General features: G+C 40.0%; 1 protein-coding gene across 1 annotated transcript; it reads left to right on the plus strand.

Annotated features, from left to right (window-relative positions):
• Positions 1–1,508: 1,508 nt before the first annotated feature.
• On the plus strand, positions 1,509–20,735 carry LOC118645951. The gene is made up of 5 exons (XM_036288004.1): positions 1,509–4,100; positions 5,905–6,272; positions 13,109–13,198; positions 17,678–17,746; positions 17,926–20,735. Exons 1-5 carry the CDS (start codon positions 3,686–3,688, stop codon positions 18,193–18,195), a joined length of 1,212 nt encoding a protein of 403 aa, XP_036143897.1. The 5' UTR covers positions 1,509–3,685; the 3' UTR covers positions 18,196–20,735.
• The last annotated feature ends 2,820 nt before the right edge of the window (positions 20,736–23,555 follow it).

The following is a 23,555-nucleotide window of genomic DNA, read 5'->3' on the forward strand; positions in this document are numbered from 1 at the left end:
GTGAGTGAGTGAGTGAGTGAGAGTGAGTGAGGAGTAAGTGAGTAAGTAAGTGAGTGAGTAAGTGAGTGAGTGAGGAGTGAGTAAGGAGTGAGTGAGGAGTAAGTAAGGAGTGAGTGAGTGAGTGAATAAGAGTGAGTGAGGAGTGAGTGAGGAGTAAGTGAGTGAGTGAGTGAGTGAATGAGTGAGGAGTGAGCGAAAAGTGAGCCGGGAGTGAGCCGGGAGTGAGCCGGGATTGAGCAAGGAGTGAGCCAGGAGTGAGCCGGGAGTAAGCCGGGAGTGAGCGAGGAGTGAGCGAGGAGTGAGCCGGGAGTGAGCCGGGAGTGAGCGAGAAGTGAGCCAGGAGTGAGCGAGGAGTGAGCCGGGAGTGAATCGGGAGTGATTCAGGAGTGAGCCAGGAGTGCGCGAGTGAGTGAGCGAAGAGTGAGCGAGGAGTGAGCCGGGAGTGAGCCAGGAGTGAACCAGGAGTGAGCAAGTGAGTGAGCGAAGAGTGAGCCGGGAGTGAGCGAAGAGTGAGCGAGTGAGTGAGCGAGGAGTGAGCGAGGAGTGAGCCGGGAGTGAACCGGGAGTAAGCCGGGAGTGAGCCGGGAGTGAGCCGGGAGTGAGCCGGGAGTGAGCCGCGAGTGAGCCGGGAGTGAGCCGCGAGTGAGCCGGGAGTGAGCCGGGAGTGAGCCGCGAGTGAGCCGGGAGTGAACCAGGAGTGAGCCAGGAGTGAACCAGGAGTGAGCGAGTGAGTCAGCGAGGAGTGAGCAAAGAGTGAGCCGGGAGTGAGCGAGGAGTGAGCCGGGAGTGAACCGGGAGTAAGCCGGGAGTGAACCGGGAATAAGCCGGGAGTGAGCCGGGAGTGAGCCGGGAGTGAGCCGGGAGTGAGCCGGGAGTGAGCCGGGAGTGAGCGAGAAGTGAGCCAGGAGTGAGCCGGGAGTAAGCCGGGAGTGAGCGAGGAGTGAGCGAGTGAGCGAGCGAGGAGTGAGCGCGTGAGCGAGCTGGCGAGTGAGCGAAGAGTGAGCGAGGAGTGAGCGAGTGAGCGAGGAGTGAGCGAGTGAGCGAGAAGTGAGCGAGGAGTGAGCGAGGAGTGAGCCGGGAGTAAGCCGAGAGTGAGCGAGGAGTGAGCGAGGAGTGAGCGAGTGAGCGAGCTGGCGAGTGAGCGAGGAGTGAGCAAGGAGTGAGCGAGGAGTGAGCGCGTGAGCGAGCTGGCGAGTGAGCGAGGAGTGAGCGAGGAGTGAGCCAGTGAGTGACTGAGTGTGTGTGTGAGTGAGTGAAAAAGGGTGCAAGGAAGAGAGCAAACGAGCGAACGTAACTAGATAAATATGTAGCTAGGTAGCTAGGTAGCTAGGTAGCTAGATAGCAGTAAGTATGCAAGTAGGTATATATGTTGGTATGTATGTATGTAGGTAGGTATGTAGGTATGTATGTATGTATAATTAAACTTTAAATTTTTTTATTTAAAATTGCAGAAGACGTTTGATTAATGTAAATGAAAGATAGAGAAAATCAAATTGCAATTATTATTATTTTTAAAGCAAAAAGTCAAATAGCGCGCGCGCAGCGCGCGCTTGTAATGTTCTAGTAAACTTGAAAAATTCGATGACAATAAATAGCTAAAACTGCAAGGTAAATTTTCACTCGTAAAATAACACGTTAAATATTTTAAGCTTAACATTTACATTTTACGGTCGTTTAAAATGCAATATCGAAATAATTGGGTCAAATGAGTATTCCTCGAAATTTTCTCAAAGAGCAGTTTGCTTGGAGCTTAAAGCAAAATAAGATTAGAGAAGATTAGGATCTCCGGCACTTTAATACACTCCGTATAAAACTTTCCCCCGGAATTGACACACATTTTGCATACGATTTATCGCATGCACTTTTTTGAGGTCAACTTAATATAGATAGAAAAAAGCGCGAAGTTTGCCGCACGAAAAACCGAGATCCATCAAGATTAATGTCGCCAATGCCTTACACGCTTTATGGCGTGTTTATTAACTTCTGCCCCAGATGAAGATTTCGCGGCGATGTCGGATTATTCTTTGGATTCTCTAGAAAGCATTGAGGATGATTCCTTGGAGAAACGCATTTCGATTAATGGTGAGAATAACGATAACCTGGAAACGATCAAATCCGACAACACATCTGTCGAGAACGCATCATTTCAATTAATTTCCGAATTAGCAACATCACTCCAGAGTAAAGGTATTAAAAAACAATATAAATTCGATATAAATTCAATTTTTGTGAATCAATTTCAAGAGGAGAGAAATTCAATAACAATTGTAATGCAATAAAGTATCTAACATATCTTCGTTGAAATTTTACTTTTTTGGAGAAGTCGATATTCTTATAGGAGGAATTAATAAACTAAATCAGTTTTCTTAATCAATTCGCGTTTCACGCGTCAAATTAAGAGAAAATCACAAATTGAAAGGCAATACAGTTATGATAATACAATATCCGATATTTGCAAATAATATTAGATTTGGTTAAAATATTACTCTTCCTCAAGATCTCTCGAAGAGCGCAAATATAATGCCGCGGGAATAAAATCCTATATTATCATACTGTATTGTAAACGGCTCTTATTTCTCCTTCGTTAACGGGAGATAATTGCGTGCAAGAGTTACACGCAACACGCGTAAACAATAAAAAGACGGGGAATAGCGGCAGCGGCTCGCGACGGCGAACGAGCGAGAGACGATCCGCGTAATGCGATTCGATTCGCTGTAATCCGGCAAGTCGCGGCTTTCGGTCGACAGACGGATAACGCGCGCTAATTAATTAATGATCGGCGCAGAGAGTATCGTCGACGTGGCGGCTGTCGGGAAGTCGATCGAAAGTTCGACAGCAGTCCGAGAACTCGCGCGCGCGGAAGCGAGTGCGAAACCGATCGATCGCCTCGTTAACGACAGTACCAATTATATAATATAAAACGTAATATCCGCGGCCGATTCCCCGTGCGGTCGTTTGCGGTAATGTAAAACTCCGCGGGATAATTAAAGCGACGGACAAAGTTAGGTGGGATAAAGTAGCGCGGGCAGTAACGTGAATGGCAAGGAAATCCGCTATTGATTCTAGCGACGGAAAAAAGGGACGGCGGAGAAGGGTGAGAGAATAAGAGAATTTTATTATGTTCCGGGCGAAAATATGCTGGAAACGTTGACGAGAGACAAGTAATTAGTGTTGCACGTGCAGCTCTGACAAGAGCTTTATAATAGCTACTAAATGTTGAGTGAAGTAATGCCAATTAAATATTTGGTTAATCAAATAAAAAATAATTTTATTGGCTTCCCTAAATATTTGGTAAGTCTTACTAAAATATTACAAAATTTATTTCGACTTATTAAATATTTAGATCTAAATTGGAGAAATAAAAAAAGGATAAAACTATTCTCAGTTATATTAGTCAAATATTTAATTGGCATTATTTCACTCAACATTTTCGACCAAATTTTTTTTTTTTAACGTACTAGTGTAAGCCAACCGAATTCTAGTGCAGTGAAACGCGCAGTGAAATGCTAATAAGTGGAAAAATGACACGGGTACAAATTGCGTTAACGTCAATTGTAGAATGTCAAGAGAAGCGTCTGTTTCGCGACGATACGGGCTTATTTAGTTTCTTTGCGCAAATAATACGGCTCCCAGAATTAAGGAGCGCATTCTAATCACGCATCCTGCTGGCAATCTTTTAGACAATATGGCGGGAGTCAACTGTACCGTACGTGAGGACAGGTGCACCGACGGCAGGAATTCGATAATTACGAGCGGAAGAGGATTCGCTCGACGACAACAGGAATGCCGCGCGACTCGGGAAGAACCGTGGCTTTGCATAAGAAAGAGGAACGACGTTGGAGAACGGCGTACGGGAGAAGGCGACGCGAGTCGTCGTCGCCGTCGTTCTCGACATACGACGACAACGACGGCGACGACGACGAGGGAGATGGAGCGACGTTCCCCGGGGGCGCAAAATTCTTCGTCAAAATGCAGTCTGCGCGACAGCGGGGGCGGTATGAGAGCGGGCAAAAAGCTCGGCAACGTTTTCGTACCGACGTGGATCCGGAGAGGACCGGCCAGGACCACGTCGTACTCGGAGCTTTACCATCGCAGATTCAGTTAGTCTCTAACGAGATCAGATCCCTCCTTCGGAACACATGCGGAACAATGCCGAAACGACGCATCGCCACCCTCTCCTTCTCTCCCTCCTTTCCTCCTCCAACTCTCCCCGTCGCAACCCTGTCGACGCGGTCCCCCCGATAAAAAGGACAAGGCGAGGCGATGCAATCTTCCCCCGAGAACGTTTACCTTCTTTCGTGATTAGAAGCGGAGTGCGTTCTCTCGCGTCGCGAGAAAGAGAGAAAGAGAGAGATTGAGCGAAAGGGACAATGGGATTTCCCAATCTGACAGACGAATCTCGTCTCGGATAGCTTGACGTTGTCGTCCCGTTTCCTAAAACAGCGAGATTTTTAAATTACGAAAAAGCGAAAGGCCAAATGCGAAATCCTACGCATTACGTACAACCGTCTTTTCCGTTTTGATGAAAAAAAGGATCGCGACAAATGTACCAATTTAAGAGAGTCCAATTTTCATGAATACAAAAGTTAGAATTATCATTTCAAATATAGCGCAAAAAATGGTCTGTTTCTACTCCCTCAACTTTTAAATTGAAGTAAGCTTTTTAACTGAATTAATTTCCCGCTCAGAACTATTGACATTGAATTATAAATGTGAATGTGCGATTTCTTTTTCTGTCTCTCTCTCTCTTCCTTTTGTCCTATCTTGTAAAAAAAAAAAAGATTTTTTTATGTAATTCACAGAGGGGTCTCACGTAAATTTGTCGGAAATTTTTTTCTCCGTTGCGCGCGTGAATCCCGACTAGCCGCTAATACCATCATACATCATGTCCGACCTATTAAATCATACGTTTGAGAGTTTTATTCAAACACGTTATTGTAAGGCATGGAATTTTATTTTGCGAGACGCTCGTCGCGAAGGGAGATTTTGCCGCGGCGCGATGCAGGCATAGCTGCCACAGTTTCTACATATTACGGCGCAGTAAAGTTGCGATGAAAAAAGTTATATTTTTGCGAAAGGGGATTAAGCGTCCGCTCCCTGTAAAATATCTGAAACTTTCGCCGGAAATGCTCTAACCATTCCACGTTTTTTTTTCTTGCGATGCGCAGGTCTGTCTCCCTAATTGTGAAGGTAAACTAATTTTACACCCGGAAAAGGACAAGACCCATAATTGCAAAAAGAAATTTTTTCGATCTCATTATTCGAATAACTTTAATTACTATAAAAATATAGTTTTAAGGAGAATATAGCAAAATTAACTCATAAAATTAATTATTAATTTATTTTTTAATTACTTTTCAAATAAAAAACAAAATAAATTAGAACAAAGAAACATCTTTTAGCCAAGACTGAAGTAACGTATTTATGATTATTTTTGTTTACTTTAGCATATTGCCAATTCAATATATATATTTTTTAAAGAGTGAGAATTTGCCAGACACAATAGCTAAAAGATACGATGCAGGCATTTCGTTCCCTTGCTTCTGAAAATCCTGTTACCCTATAGAAATGCGACGTGCGAACTTTTCAAGCGCCATTCTCTTCAACGAGGAACCGCCGCTGCCTCGAGAAGTTGACAGCGTCATTTTTCACAGTCGCTGTCCGCCACTTTTCACGTCACTTTTCCTTTCCGCGCGGAATTCATTCCCTCGACTTCGTCCGATACGCGGTAGAGTCCACGTTAAGTTAAGTTAATTAGGGCACTTGGTGCATGCGGTCGTTTTAACACGATGACGAGCGACAATTGTGCGTCCCGTCACGGTTGCGCTAGGACTAATTTCGCGTCACCGACAGAAAGTTAGGGTCGCCACGTTTTCTCTCTTTCTTTTTTTTTTTTGTTCTCAGATGTCCCGAGGTACATGCGTATCCAGTCCCCGGAGGGTTCCACCCTGTCGATTTGCGGCGACAGTCAGCTCGAGGAGCTCAGCTTGGATGAGGGTCGCTCGTCCCTTCCGGGCACCTCAAGGGACGACAACAGCGAACTTAGCTTCTATCGTCGCTTTGTCGAAGATCACGCTGCTCGCGTGACGTGTACTGGACGATCCTGCGAAATACTGAGCAGAGGAATACCTTCGAATACCGAACGTAGCGTGTCGGACAGTAAACTGAAGAAGCCGACGTATCGTCCATACACCATCGAGGAGTACAGGAGCCTATCGATGCCGAGACCTGATCGATCTCTGGGTCCCGATAAAGATGGGGTGCTCGCGAAGGTGCGTTTGCGCGACAAAATAATAATAATACGATTTAACATTTATTATCTTTTTTTTGCCTTTCAAAGAAGAAAGATATAGCTTAAAATAAGCAAATTAAGCCTAACAAAGTAAAAAATTAATTTAATACTTTGAATACCGTGTGTGTCCAATTTGAACACACACATTTCCTAGTTACTATCATTTGTGAAACCGAGAACAAATTTACATTTATTTTATAAAAATTAGGTACGAATCAATAGTGTGACGCGAGGAGATTGATTACAAAAATTCATATGGTAGTCAAAGGATTAAAAAAAGATAATTTTAGCAATATATAAAAAAATGTTGAAACATTGATTTTCTATTGCTTTGCAGAATGGAAAAATATATATCTAACTTTCATAATATACTATATTTGTATGTCTCTAGTTAGAGTTTTGACGCGTTTAGTTTTTCGCGAGCGATCATATTTGTTGTAATGCAAAATTCAGAGGTGCGGCACGCAATTCTCATTTCCGAAAACTTATCTGTCGTTCGCGTGTTCGATCAAAGTTTCCGGGACAAGGAAAGTTCTCTCGCTTCGATAATTCACGTTTTCTATATTGCTTTCTTCTTCTCCGCTCCCTCCCTCTCCCTCTTTCTCTCCCTCTTTCTCTCTTGATAATGAGTATAAAAGTATTTTATATTACTCGGGAACGTCATTAAAACTTGGTGTGTCGAGTTCGCTTGTGCTTTTATCGCAAGAATTTATCTTCGCCCCGTTTCTTTTATCCTTATTCTTTTATCTCGCTAGATGTTTATTGCTGCGTCTTCCCCCGTCGGTGTCCTCGATGTGAGGTAATTACGTTACGGACCGGATCGCACCGAGAGTACGTACGTTAATGAACAACGTTCTCTTGGCCCGACGAAGTTACACAGTTACGGCGCACAAGAACATAACGCCGTGATTCGATTAATGCGATAATTCGATTAATTCTTCAGCATCATCGATGCTCATCGTCGACCGATGCAGCTCGTTGCGTCGTCTCAGTTGCGGCCCTTCGCAGTCGCGCTCATCTTGGTAAACAGTTTCGATAATAAAACGTAAAAAGCGAAGCACCCATTTCGCTACAGCGTATAGAGAAATTCGAATTGGTATCGGGTCCGATACGGAAGTACGAACATGGAGAGCTTTTTGGCGCGAAGTAGAGGAGTCCTCGATTCCTATCCTCGCGAAATGGGAACTTTTATTTTGCGCCGCAAAGCTGGCCTTGCCGATAAGTTGCGGCGATTGGGAAGGGCTTCGCTTTCCATTGCTGGGAAAGCGAAGCGAGCAAAACTCCGTTGAGTCTACGTACTAAGAGGACCCCGACGAGTGCAGTTAATTCCTTTCACATTGGGAAGACCCGACGAGAAGTAGACTCGGCGAAGGAGTTGCGCCAGTGATGCGCACGGCTTCGCAGCTTCAATCTAATAAGCGCAGTACGCAGCTCGTTTCCGGAATCGTTTCCGCTCGCATCTGTTCCCTCTATTTTCTCTCTCGGCGCGGATACACAGTATCAAATTAGGGGCTGCGTACACGACAAATTGTAATCCCCGACAATCGCGCGTCACGCGGAAGACGTTTTCCCTCGAGGACGTGCGCGGACGCGAAAGAAGCAAAAGTTGCGTCGCAGTTTGTCGCCGGGGCGAAAAATTCAATTCGCGAAGTACTTTAATCCGCTAATTGCGACAATAGCTTTCCCCGATGTAAAAGTCGAGAGTGGCACACGCCATCCCGCCCACGCGGTGAAATTGTGCCCGAGGTAAACCGTTGCAGTGAAATTTTGAATTGTTTCACGCAAGACCTGTAAAATATTTCCCGCGCGAGCTTTCGCAAATTCCCTCGGCCCCACGTGTAGTACCCTTTCCGCCCCGTGAAACCTCATTTTTTAGCAATTTTACCGGACGTGAAGTAGAAACGTCAGGCATCTCTGATGTTTCAAAGATATACACGTAATTTGTGTCTTCGTGTACCTCGGTGCCTTCTCTCTCGGTGCTTCCTTATCCACTCAAAGCCCTCCTACATGTTGCTGCTTTAATATGCTTTTTATACGTAGACCTCAGAGGCTCCTGCTCTACAAGCCGTCAATAACCGCAAGCATTACGTACCATATCCGGATATTAATATTTTGCGGAAGGGATGTCTCTTCCCCTTTTCTATTCCTTCGCAGTCATTGCCTAACGCAAATTTCGTCAATCATGATGTACAATAAGTAAATGGGAAATGCTGCTTATCAATGATTCTGCAGATTCGCAAAATGACATTTCACAGCGTTTTAGCCGACGTTATTCAGACGTCGTGGAATTCTGCGCACGAGTCTCTCTCTCTCTCTCTCTCGTCGTGCGGCAGGTGTACGATGCAGGAAAATAGCTGTCGCCCTCATAGTTGGGGAGGGAACGCAGTAAATTCCCGCGGTCTTTGAGCGTCTCGGCCTGGCTCGGCTCTCGACTCGCGGGAGCCGGGGTTCTGTAAATTTTTCAGGGCGCTTCCAACTTGGAACGCGCGGCCGGTGAAACGCGAGGAAAACGAGTTTACGACGAAGAGTCTTCTTACACGCGCCGCCGCCAACAGCAGCCGGCTACGGTTCGATCGATGTGTGTCTGTTCGCTCGTGTGTCTGGAAGAAAGCGGCGGGATTTCCGAGCGGGCCGTCGTCGTGTCCCTCTATCGTGCCGTTTTCGCGGAAACCATTTTAGCAGATTGGAAATTAAAATTTCACGCGGCTCCGTCGCGGGAACCCCAGCCATCTTCAGCCCGAGTCGGACGTCGGGAACCCCTTTCTCTTTAAGCGCGCCTCGGGATAAGCGGAAGTGCTTCGTTATTGCGTTACAGGGGAGAGGGAGAAAGGGTCCTTCCCGAGATCGCTTCCGGGAGCCAACGAGCTGCTGGGTACGCGGTAAAAAGTTTCAAGGTGCTCCGCCTGCCCATCGCGGACGAGAGAGGACGACGAAGACGTCACGCCGTCATCTTCCTTCTCTCGAGCGCCGCGAGCAACCGGAAAACGAGCTTGATAAAACTCGTTTGCGCATGAATATTTGCCGCACGTTGATCACATAAATTATATGACTTGAGTTATTCCTTTCTATAAAAATTCATATAGACACACAAATTTATTTCGTTTCTAATTAATTACAAAAAAGATATTCTGCTAAGTTCAAAGAACTTTAAAACAAGCTTGAGCCTTTGGATTTATCGTAGGATTATTTAGAAACAATATTTTACTTTTTTAAAAGATTGATAGAATTTTATAACCAAATGTAAGACTTTTTAGGGAAAATATATGTATGATCGATAAAAACATTAAAATATAAAAATAGATGTGAGCACGTATGGTAATTTCAGTATATATGCCACACGTATCGAAAATTTCATTTACTATATTTAAAGTAAATAAGTACACGATATCAAAATATAAACAATTTATACTATTATTAAAAAAGTAAAAAAGAAACAGTATTTTATTTTAAAAAATCTATTAAAAGCATTCTTCCGTATATCAATACGAAGTGGGACATACATGACCATTCGTAAGTGGAACAATCAAGCAGAACAAAAAATGTAAGAGTTAAGTTCAAACCTTGGTTGGAGTGACATTATCCGTAATAGGTTTTTAAAGTTTTTTGCAGGTGCTTATGGTATTATTAAATTTAATGATCAAACTAATTTGAGATATTATTTCTAGATTCCAGTTTATGACGGCATTTTAATCCGGCAACAACATCAATATACACAATATAAAGAACTAGAGAATTAAATTATATTTAAGAATTGATGAAAGTATTATTGTGCATCAAGATTCAGTTTAACCCCAAAACAGTATTTCCTCTTATTTCTTGTATTATTTACACGGTCTACACTATCTTAGTTATTATTGAATATTCATTATCTATAAACTCTAACGTGTGATTAATTTAAATAAATCGGATAATCATTAGACTAAGATCAAGTAGAAATAGAAGAGATTGTAATTTCCTCATTCAATCCGAAATAGATTTCATTTTATCGGAACTTAAATTCGTACTTTAATTAGAAAGATTTTTATAAAATCAAGGATAGGAAGTTCAATTAAACCGTCGCTGATTAAAAATTGACTTCAAATTGATCAAAGAATCCTATCAGGCGGAGTGTGCTCTATGTAAGGTATCGCAAAAGGGCGGCGTCACGCCAATACGTTGTCCGCAATTAGACGCTGTAGAGAATCGCGACACGTAAAGCCGTAAAAAGCTTCAATTGCGCAATCGAACTTCACCGATACCTTGTCCAAGTATAGGCGAACAGAAATTTCCGCTCTAACGGCGAACGCCGTGAAGAAAGCGAAAGAGAGAAAGGATAAAAGAGCAAGAGAGAGAGAGAGAGAGAGAGAGAGAGAGAGAGAGAGAGAGAGAAAGAGAGAGAGAGAGAGAGAGAGAGAGCGAGGAAACCAGGCGGGACTTTTATCCAGGTGTTTCTTATAAGCGCGAGCGCTCGTTGTACACTCGCAAGCTATTATCCGGGATTACCGGGCCCGTTCGGGTACGAGAACAGATAAGTACAGCAATATACGGGAGCAAATTTGTTCCCGACGAAGCCGCCACCGGCATCGTCGTCGCCATCGCCGGCGAGGGGTAGTTTAAATGAAACGTCGGTGAATAAAGCCGGACGACGAGGTGTCCGCGGATGACAGCGGCGGCTAAGACGTGCATGGACCGGCGTGCGCATAATTATAGCGACTCCTGAAAGCTTTGCGTTAATATCACACCCGGTAATTACGCGCGGCATTAATTGCCCTCGACGTTAACATCACGTAGGTGTCACCGCTGAATATCCAATTGAGGAATATATCGTTGAATGTTGAAATGAGTACGTATAAATGGCCATTAATTTCAGAGCAAGCAATTATTTTAATTAGTAATTACGCAACAGATTACATTTTATTATTATTATTATTATTATTAAATCTATGTCTATATAAAATGTAATTTCACATATTTTGACATATTTAATACAGCTGTGCTGTTATAATAATATTACTATGTTTGCAAATAATATTATATTTCTGAACATTCTGTGAGTGTACGATATAACTACACAATTTTATGATCGTACGATGATAAAAGTATAAATTCAGCAATCAATTATTCAGTGGTCACTTACCGGTACTCTGAATGCCAGCCAGGAAGAGATGCGACTCACTCGCATCGCGTATTTCATAAAACACGAAAAGTTGTTCGTTGGATCTTATCTATTTTTTAAGGATGGTCCCGTTCGATCCGTCGTGACTGATCCGTTCCCTCTGCCAGATGCAATTTCTTCTTGCATTCGTTTCCATCTATCCGTCCCTCTCGATCGTCACGTTTATCTTTTCTCCCGTTTGCCACATTCGGTCCATCCCGTTCTGTATTTCTTCCTGCTGTCCCACTGCCTGTCGGTTTCTCCGTCATCGACCCTGTTCGATAAGCATTTGCATAATCTACTTTGTATCGGATTCGAACGGGTCGAGTTGGCAGCCCGCGATTTTCGGTACGACCCGCTCGATCGATCTCATTGCGTCTGCAAAGCCGAGTTCAAGCGTAATACTTTGCAGCAAGACATTCAACTATTATATATAATTTTAAATGTGGCTCTCTAAATCATTTTTGCTTCGTATCATTGTAATACCGATGTAAATAACGAATTGACATGTTAACATTTTATCTATGTTTCGAAAAATCATATACAATTTTTTAAATTTTTGTAATGTTTGACGTTTAGGAATATTTTTGATTAAAAAATTGTTTCGGTAGTCCAAATATCTCTAGCAAGTCTTTCAGGCTAAAGTGCTAATGGATAAAGTTAATATTTGATGCTTTTGAGTTTATCTTTAATATAAGAGAAATATTTAATATATTTAAAGTTAATTAATAAGCGTAAGATTATACGAAACACCAACTTTGTTAAGTCACCTTTTCATTTTGGTACGCTTATACCTTTTTATTAAAAATAATAGTTTCCCATACAAATAAAAAGATTTCTAAAAGATATTTTTTACGTTTCTTAAGTGTCTTGCATTTTTTGAAAAGATATCTTTAGCAATCTGAAAGATATTTTATGTAACATTTTGTTATTTCAGATATGTGTGAAAATAATCTTGAAGATATCTTTTAGAAATCTGCAATACATTTTATATGACAAATATTTTAAAATATCTTTCAGACATTCACAAGATCTCGATGTTTTCCAAATTCGGTATCTCTCCGATTTCATTCGTATATCTTAAGTTTATTATTATTTAAGAATGAGTAATAATTAAATATGTTATTATAACATCAGTAATTAAATATATTAAATATTCATTAGTAATTTAATTATGAATATAATTAGGACTAGTAAGATTACCGCTTACGTAAATCATCGTAAAGGTATGCAAACGCATGAATAATATACGTGTATCGGTGTTGTATGCCGAAAGATATTAGCCGTACGTTGTGTTTACTCGTACTTTTGCCGGCGTATGCCTCTTCATGGCAAACAGCAATCTACAACCACGTCTGTCTGCAAATTTGCGGGCGCCAGTATACTGAATGCATATATACATGTACAGACATATGTGCGCGATTCGAAGGGCGGCTATTCCCCTCTTGTCGCTGAACTTTTGCAAAAAGTAAATAAAGCCTTTAGTCAGACGTAGCGTCGACGTGTTCAGCTTGAAAGTTTCACTAGATCAGGCTGGTGATGCTAGTAATAGTAGCGTATTAGTCGTTGTAGTATATAATAGTAATAGTAGTAGTAGTAGTAGTAGCAGTGATAGTAGTAATAGTAGTAGTAGTAGTAGTAGTAGTAGTAGCAGTAGCTTCAGGGCTTGTTTGTTGTTGCAGAGAGAATGGCTGATGCGCCGGAGATCGTACGGAGACTCGGTTAGCGCGCGCAATCGCGAACAGATACTGCAGCGAACGAGAAGATTCAAGGTATGACGATGCGATCCGCGCGTTTGGATGGATTACCGATCGCGGTTTATCTTAGGCATGAGAGGCTACATCGACGGTAGCTTTCAACGGTTACGCTGTTGCTTCGTCGCGAACTACAGCGTTATCCGTGTCGTTTATATCACGGCTGATCGCGCGTTATGTTGCCTCTAAAAAGAAATGGTGGTAAAACTTTAAGATCTTTATTTGGTTCGAGATTTTTGCTTTACGTCTTTCCATTTCCACGCTCGTATATGTCATACGAATTACGTATGATAATCCGCGCAAAGGAAAATACAAGTATAATACTTTGACAACGCGTGGTAATTTTACAAGAAGAAATTTATTTTCTATTGTAAAAATTCGCGAGAATTATTCCAAAAAAGAAAGAATTTGTCAATCTTCATACAATAATTTTTATAATTATAAACTTATATTTATATTTTTTACTTTTTAAACTTGAAATTGATTGAGTATATGTTTAGCTGAGATCTTGAGAAACTGCCGCTGTAGTCCGATCTGCTGTCTATTTATGAGATTATAAAAGTTTCATCTTTCCTGGAAATTCTTAGGAAAATATTACTCATCAGAAAGAAATTTTTAGAGTATATCGTATGTAAAGTCTAACCACCCATCAAAGAATTTTAAGACACATTTTTGAAATAAGTAATAATCGCCCAATGCTTTCCCAGAGAAAGAAAGAGAAGGATTTATTTATTAATAATATTAATTGACATTTGTATTATACAATTTATTTAGTATAATAGTCGTAAATTCTAAGGAACATACAATAATATCGAGAATATCGTAGAGGATTTTGAACACACTGCGTCTCGATTTTCACGCGCAACGTGTTGGATAGATCTTCGACCGCGGTCTGGCGACGTAACGTCCGGTTAGCGCGGAGCATCTTACCCCCATGTTTCCAATCGCCCGCCCTGAAGAATCTGGGCATTATCGGAAACGAAATTCCAGAAAGTTAAGCATCCACTGTCCGGACGCGCGTTGCACACATCTGAGAACCCGTAATTGCATTTCCGCGCGTCGTCGTCTCCTTTCCGCAAGTCCGCCCGGCAGCGGATCGCTAATCACGATCGAGTTGCCGGGCGAGAGGTATAATATCGTAAAAAAATAACGGGCGAGACGAGAGCCGTCGCGCTCGTGCTTGATAAATTAGCATCGATGGCATTCGGTCCCGTTACGGTCGATATTTAATTGCCAATTAGAGGACGCAAAAGAGGCATTGCTGACGGGTGCTGGCTCGTTTTCCCCGGCGCACTCGTGAAAGTCAAGCCTCGTAATGACCGGCCGCAAGATTTATAAACGAAATTAATTACGTACGTACCGCCTCCGCGTTAACAATGCCGAGATCGCGTTTTTTTTCTTTCTCTCTCTCTTTGTCTCTCTCTCTTTCTCGCTCCTTTCCTTTTACCTCTTATCTCGTTGCTCGTCCTGTCTTTCCACAATAGCGTATCTTGTTTCACCTGTCATTATCCATTCGCTTTCGCCGTCACATTAATTTCTCGTTTCATTTCGCGACCGCGTTTGAACTATCAAATATTGATAATTATTATTTTATTTATATCCGCGAGATCGACGTTTGGTCACGATAGGTAAATGATTGGGTTGAATAAGTAAAATGTTATAATTTATATATTGACAAATCACAAATGCGCGCCAATTTTGATTTTTAGTGTACGGCTAATCAGTACCATCAATATAGTCACACATTAAATTAAATATGCGTTTCGTTCGAAATTTTATAACGTTCGCCAGATTAAATGTGTCTCCGCTACAGACAGAGAGTATTAATATTTGATAATATTTTTATTTATACGTGGAATACTTTTTTCCTCTCAGTCTGCCTCAATCTCATCCTTATTACGGTTCGATATTTTCAATTCATACGGCAACGGGGCGCGGCAATTCCAGTACTCTTGTGTATGAAATTTATTATGCATCGAGCAGAGAGAGAAAGAGAGAGAGAGAGAGAGAGAGAGAGAGAGAGAGAGAGAGAGATCGGGATAGAACGTTAGAAGACGCGTGATGCCGCAAGATGAAAGATATCGGAAACGCGCGCGCCCCGTTCGCGCGGCGCAGTCTCGTCGGGACAAAATATTCATAACGGTAGAATGAAATTCTGCCGGGTCGGCGGGGGAGCGGAAAGAAAGAGAAAGAGAGAGAGAGAGAGAGAGAGAGAGAGAGAGAGAGAGAGAGAGAGAGAGAGAGAGAGAGAGAGAGAGAGAAAGAGAGAGAGATCCTTCCATTCACGCTCCACTCCCGGGATACAATTCCCGAGAATAACTTAGTTTCGTATCGGCCGCGGCTAAGTCAATTGCACTTTGGCAACTTGTATTCAATTATTCCATTTCAACCGGGAATGCGCTCACGAGATCCTGATCTCGCGAGATTACAAAGGTTCTGAGCTTAACGATTATTCGCGTGGAACGCGCCGCGCCGCGCCGCGCCGTCATTCCTGGCTACGTCTGCTTCCACTTGGTCGACCCAATGCCGGAAGAATCTACTGTGTGTACATCGAGTGTACGGAAGTCCGTATTATCCGCCGTCGACGCCGCTCGTTATGTTAAGAATCTACCACGTTTAAACCTGGCGAATTATGAAAGTAATGGAAATTTCACGTCGCATTGATCCGCGAATAGATCGCCCGTTATGCCGAGATATCTTGTCTCGAGTTTCGCGTATTATAAAAATAATGCCACCAATTTCACGCTACGTCGACTCGCGGACAAGCGACGACGTAAATGCGCCACGCCACAAATCCGTACAATTTCCTCATGCAAATAATACCGAATCTTGATCAACGTCGCGGAAAACGATCCGCAATATTGTTTTAACATCTGGGAGCCCTCGCCCGTAACGAACATACGTAGCAGCGCAACGTACGTTCGCGAGAATATTCCTCGCGCTCTAATGAATCGCGCGCTAAATTAGAAACAATATTCGACGAGAATGGCGAAAAATTTAATTTAATCCGATTCCGATTGCAAACATTTTGGATTATTCAAGATTACATTTTCGGCTTTGCGGCGAAAGCGTGATTTACATATGCGATTTACATATAACGTAAATATCAACAAATTATTATACAGGATGTAGTAAAAATCATAGCGCAAGCCCGGTGAGTGCGTGTGTCGGAGAAAAATAATTCGACATTGCAGCATGTGAAATTTCTGCATACGAAATTCTTCCGCAATTTTATCGTGACAGTCTGACGGTCGTTACGTTATGATTTTCGCGACACATGTATGCACATCATATATTATATATATATATATATATATATATATATAAAATTAATTGCAGAGATATGTACATAATTGTATATTGAATTCTCTCACCCTCTGCATATTGTTTACTCGCTGAGACCCCGGTGTTCTGACGATTAGATTCGCATACGGAATGTAAGACGGGATCGCTGTCGAGCTAACAGATGAGCAGTCCGTGTAGAAGTGGCCCACGCCAAAGTACCGTTATCCGCACGTAAATTCAGTTATACGTACAAAGCTACTACTGCGAACCGCAACGACCACGAGCGTAGGCAGAAATTGAGGGTACGAGAGAGAGAGAAGCGAAACGGGAGGGCGAATATAGGGCGGCCCTACACACGCGGCTGAACCTATGCTGTACGCTTCTCTCACAAGGAGAAGTAGCCTCGTGACTCGCATACTACGGCAGAAATTTCATTTGTAATCTGTTTCCCGTACACGAGTATACGTATACATGATACGCATCTCTCATTTCGCCGACTGGTTGACATCGATATTTCGCGTAATATAGTGGGAGCAATGATAACTAGTTACATTTGGGTCCAGTTTCATTCAACTACAATCGCAATTTAATTTATGCTGTACTTTTTACAACTTTGGAAAAAATAAGCTAGTCTACTCTTAATTTAAATCGTAGCTTAATTTTATATTTTGGCTTTTATAATTTTAATTTTGGAAAAAGACAAGCTACACACTATTGACTTTAATCGCAGTTTAATTTACGCTTTACACTTCTTAATTTTGATTTTAGAAAACAACAAAGTTATAATGTACTTCAATGTACTTAATTCTAAGTATTATTTGATTCTAAGTATTATTGTCTACGTTCTATTTAATTCTTTAATAAAAAAAGACATTTTAATAATTACCTTAGTTCAAACTATAAAAAATATAATATGAATTATTTAAAAATATCTATGTTATTTTTTCTATTTTATGTTTTATTACATGGTACTCCTCGCTATTGTGTATTCCTCGCGCTATGCCGATTCGTGCTTCTTCTGAAGTAAAATATGTTTGATCTACATTCTTCCCGCTGCGAAAAGACTCGCGAGGTTATCGACGACGGCGCGGAACAAATGTAAAATCACGGACCGTGAATATCATTTGATTTTTCCGTCTTTTCTTCCTGTTTATCCGATCAAAGCGATTCGCCCACTCGTCCCGCGAGCACTTATCTCCTTTGTGTTCACAGTCGAGACGCGCCATCGCTCAAAAATGTTTCTTGCCTCCTTTGAAGGATTGGGACGCCGCCGCATCAAAGGTAAATTAAGCCCCTTTGCAGCTCTCGCCCTCCGATACTCCGGCTGACTTTCCGCCGGAGGATATCGCACAATTATTCGCGTATTTTCGTAATGGAGCGAAGAGGCCGTAGGAGATCGCGAGAGCAACAGCGATTTGAAGATCATCGCCAATGGGGTAACATCGTCTCGTTTATCGCAGAACCATGAAAGTACGAGAATTCCTGAGACGAATAACGTGACGCAGGAAAGTTTCGTAAAACCACTTGCCGTTCGCTCGAAGGAAAGGATCGCCGTGGACAAAGTGTCGCGGTCCCGAAGGAGCGAAACGTTCGAGGAAACGTTGAGTTTCGGTTCGTCTACCGTGTTACATGTCTCCCGCGAAAACGCGTATTTGGAGACGTTGCAACAGCGTCATTTGCAGGAAAAAGAACTGGTAGATCGTCTTATGCGTCAAGTATTGAACTCTTGATCATGATTGCTTCGTGTAGGAAAAAAACAGCGTAAAAGTCTCTACAGATATAATTTTTAAACATTTGCTGTCACATTTATACACTCAGTTTATTTAATTATTTTTTAAATAATTACTAATCGGTATTTTACCGCGATTCGCTTGCCATATTATCATATATAGCAATCAATACCGAATTACTTAATGCTTTATACACAAATAAAGCTGTTTGAAATATTTTCGCGTTACAAGTACAATTAATTTGAATAAACTATAGGCTATTTAAATAGGCCAATTTTAAATCTAATATCTATTTCAAGAATAAAATCTAGATTATTTAATCCAAACATTATTTATACGAACAAATTTATGATGATTATTTTAAGCCAAATTTGTGCGTTCTAAAGAGAATAAAATTATACAATTGTAATAAACAAAGAAGCTCTAACTTTGTTAAAAAAATCTTATTACTTATTCTTTTTCCATTAACGTTTTATTTTGTTCATGGCGTAAAATTGGAAAGAGTTTAATAATATTAATATTAATTTAATCTTCATTTTTCGATCACAAGCAAAAAAGAATTGTTTTAAATTTAAAACTGTTTTATTTTGTTATAGATTTCATTATTTGTTTTTTGTCTTAAGCAATTAGATAAAACAAATTAGCTTTTGGAATAAATATTATTATTTTATATGCAATAGTTACGCATGGATAATCATCTGTGTAAAGCTGCGTAAATTCGGAAACATTTCTCATTGCACATTAAATTTTCCAGCAATTTAAATATAATTTGTCTACCATCTCCCAACCAAAAGCGCGAAAGTAATATATGAACCGAACTGATCGAATAATTGAGTTAATAGCAATGATATCAACATGATTTATTTATTAAATGTGTGTAAAATTTATATACCTGGAATGTATACATGCAAAAAGAGAAGAAATAAATTATTTTTTCTTTCGAGGAGAAATTGTATATAGAATAGATTTATTCTACTGATTGTAAAATTATTTTACTGAAAAGTATTTCTATTATATTTTTTAAAAGTTTATTGTATTTTCTCGTTTTTATTGCCACGTAATATAGTGGTAACGAGTGAATAGAAGGTTTAAACTTATTTTAAATATCCCAATATTATGCAGTCGCATAGATAAAGTTTATACATAGATAATTTGTTAAAATATATTACAATACATCGAAACTTCTCGCACGAGCAGCCAGTAAAAAAACGATATTATCGGATTATGTTGCATTTCACAGATATGTATTTCAAAATTCAACTCAAAGATATTTGTTTATATTTCATGTTATAATATAAGAAAATAATGGTTGTAAAATAAAAGTTGTAAAAACATGAGCGTATGTTATTTGTGTATATTACTTGAAATTTGAAAGATGCATGAAAATATAGCGAATATAGCAAGTAGTTGCAGTTGTTGCTGCGTAAGGTTGACACGATTTTTCCTCATTTTAAATTCGCGTTGCAAGTGTCGAATGTACGTTATATGTACTTGTGTGCCGCGCATGTGATAAAGTGCGACTGGCAATCGTCATCTGCGATTCATTCGACAAAAGTGTTGTTTGAATAAAAAAAGGTAGATGCGCATCCCACATTTGTCAGCTGCTGTCTCGTAAATGGTACATATTCATTCCTTCATATATTATAATATAATCGCGGGATATGCATTCGTGCGGATTACATGAGATTGAACGCATCAACAGGGTGATTCCAATCGTTTTGCGGTCCGTTTCGTCGTTTCTCCGTTTGCATAATTCGACAGTTTCATTTCTCGAAGGATTCCGCGATTCGAACGGATACCCGTGGTACCGCGAATCTCGATCGTTTACCCTTTTCTCAATCGAGAAATCTGAATAAGAAACGCTGGCGACAGAGCTACGTTCGCATTTTCGAAATATCACGAGATATCAGGATATTTGCCTTCAATTTTAATTTGCATATTTATTAACTTATGATAAAATAATCTCTATAAAAAATAAGCGTGAGTTTCTCATTGTTCAATAGCCGAAAAGAAAGTGAAGTGAGGAGCAGATGCGTGGTGACGATAATTATACGTAACGCGAAGTTAGCCGCGCAAATCCCCCCGTCGCAATCCTGAATGCGCTTCCTTAGTTGCGCTTGTGCTTCATTTGCAAAACGTTGCCGGGTATATAGCGAATGTGGTTTTTCGCGCGGGATCCTATTTTTCCTGCTGTCACAACGTGATTAAGTGGCCGTCGTGTGCGATTAATATCGAGAGTGTCGCGTACAAAGTGCCGCGGTCGTCGTTGTTGTATTCCAGTGATTAATGCACGCTTAATCGTAATTAACGTATTTTCGCGAACAGATGTTGTGTGAGCGCTATAAAGAAGTAACAATGGGGAAACAAGAGAAGAAGAAGAGGGGGAGGAGGATAGGGAGGCATCGGGTGACGGCGGAGCAACTGCGGGGTGAGATTTTCATAATCTATTCCATTATTCGGTCTCGGTGCAAGTAATTGTTCGTTTACGCAGCGGTGCATTTTGAGCTGCGTAATATAATAATGCTGCACATAATATATTACTGCACATAATAAAATATTTTAGATTACCAGCTTCTTAAAATAATTTTAATTAAAATTTAAAGTTAAAAAGTTTTTAATTTTCTCTCCCTTTGTCTCTCTTACTAAGATATTTGTAAAATAATTTAATATGTATAAATAAATAAATGTACATAATGCGATATAAATATATAAAATGTATAAAATATTTCAAAAGCATTTAAAATTTATAATCGTCCAAATTACATAAGAGAGAATTAGATCTTATTAAATTAAATTTTATAAAGTTAATATTAAAAAGAAGTATTCAAGAAAATTTAATAAAAGAATTATACAAAATTTAATAAAAGAATTATACATAATCTTTCAAAACAAAATATCTATGTAGGTATAATTCTTTTATTAAATATTTCTTAAATGTATATTCATATATAACTATTCTACACGCAATAATTATTTATTCGACACATTTATTTTAGACATTGTTTAAAAATTTCAATGTTCTATTTGTTACAGATCAACGTTGTACGTATTATACAACAAATCCGCTGTTGCGCATCAAACCAGTGAGTAATTATTACTAAAAAGAGAATTTCAAGATTGACCCAACTGACAAGTAATCATAATGTTTCAGCCATGTGGTCCTTATCAAGTGCAGATACGGTACAAGGTTAGTTTTATTTTTGACGACAAGAACACTGTAATTTTTGTATCCGCAGCGCTCTCGAACGATTATTGTCACAACTGACCTTGTATGTACAGTATCACTTGATAAGGACCAGAATATATAGTCGAAACGTTGTGATATTATACTGTAGTTATTAATAAATTGCTAGTTGTATTTTTAAATTCTCTTTTTATCAATATACTATTACTGGCGTTAATAAGTTTATCTCATATAATCAAAAAAATTTTAGGAATAATTAATATCACTCATATTATTTCACAAATTATTTTAATTAATTAATTAATTAATTAAAATAATTTGATTTTGCTTTTCAAAGTGTTGTAATACCGATCGTCTTTTTCGGTTGGGCAATCTTATTTTCGATCGTGTCACGATAACTAATTCTTTTTGCAAACTGATCCGGTCATAAATTCCGCCAAGAACTCTTACTCACACTTTGTCGCAGCAACGTTTATATTGTCGAGACTCGGCGGTTGGCGGGTCGACTCGCGGTCTGCTAGGTACTAGGTACCCGTAAATAAATTGCGGCTGTACCCAGGAGATTAGTTTGAGGATAAAATATTTAAACTTAATTCCATCCAAATAAATAATTCACTCAATGTTATCCAGCAATTCATATGACTGCCATCGTTACCCCGTTGATGCCGTGACAAGAGTCACGATAGTAATACGTATGAGTATAAATGTAAATACGTTTATACGCGACTGCCATCAAATGTTTCTAAAGTCGAGAATTGTCCCGATGTGTTATTGTTGGAGATTTGAAATTTTAACAGTGCCGCGAAAGCAAAAAGTAGATAGATAACTCTATCAAATTGAATTCACCAATTAAAGCGCTTCATTACTATTATTAAATTCTTTTGTCAGTGTGATATACCGTTATCATTACGTAATCGCAAACATAGTCTCACACAGTTCAGAAATTATTCAAAGTTCTTTCTACCCAGCCAACGATGAACGTGTGGAAAACGCTTGTCAAGAGCAGCAAGAGATGACTGGGACTGACGAGCGCCGAAAGAGCGTTTTTATCGGCCATGATCCACGGTATTCTAGTCGAATTAAACTTAAAGAACCGGAAAATCAGCGAGTAAAGTCCGTCCCCTCCATGTTGCGGCTGCTCTTCTGAATATGTAAACGCGCTGCTGTTATTCGGAAAGATGATTCCGCCGCTACGGTCATGGCTAAATCCGTTATTACGCTTCTATAATCAAGCACCGTTCCTGAACAATTCATCGCTCGCGGGCGAAGTTATTTTCCCAGGCCTCGCATAGCAGCTCTTGCGTTACTTGGTCCTCAATTTATCGATACTGAAATATTCTATCTAAATATATTTCTTATTTTACATCGCGCCAGCCATCTCTGATTATTTTAACGCTGTCTATAAAAATTGACAACAGGTACAACAGAAAAATGTGCATATAAGTGAAATTTGTACATATATAACTTTTTCCATTATTTTTTTGCGCAGTATCTATTTTCAAAGTTATAAATTATATAAAATTAATCGTATTATCAGAGACATTGTATATTTCAAAAAGGTAAATTGAGTTTACCTTTGCACCTCGCGCTGCCAAAAAATCTCATGTAAAGTCTATTTATAATTCGCGTATTTAGTTTTCAGAATACAATTTTTTCATATTAATTTAATTATTTGATATTTTTTAAATATGTACGTACATATTAAAAGTTCGACAGTTAAAAGTTCAATAGATTGAGTGTGATGATATTGAATATTATGAAAGTATTATTAAAAAAAAATACCTGTAAACATTTAACTATTAAAATTAATAAAAAATATTTTTGTCTTTAACAGAGTCATTTTTCTTAAAAAAATTCATCTTTCTTTTAAATTTATCTTCTATATTTTAATGCGATAACTTACATATACCTTTGATTCAAAATCAAATCAAAGAGTAATAAAAAATAAAAAATGTTCGAACTTTTATTTGGGGATTTCGGTAACTGTCCTGTTTTAACCACTATCATAGCGGTGAATCTCTCTATAGCGGGATAACAAGAGAATCCAAGAGAACCGTACGGCGTTACCTACCGCTAGGGTTGATCGATCCACCGGTTGCGCGCGCGCTTGCCGCATGCGCGGAATTAACCCGCCGACACGCCGCGAGTCGCACGCACCCCGCGCGAGCGAAAGAGA

The sequence above is a fragment of the Monomorium pharaonis genome, chromosome 1 (assembly GCF_013373865.1).
Source record: "Monomorium pharaonis isolate MP-MQ-018 chromosome 1, ASM1337386v2, whole genome shotgun sequence".
Lineage (NCBI taxonomy): Eukaryota > Metazoa > Arthropoda > Insecta > Hymenoptera > Formicidae > Monomorium > Monomorium pharaonis.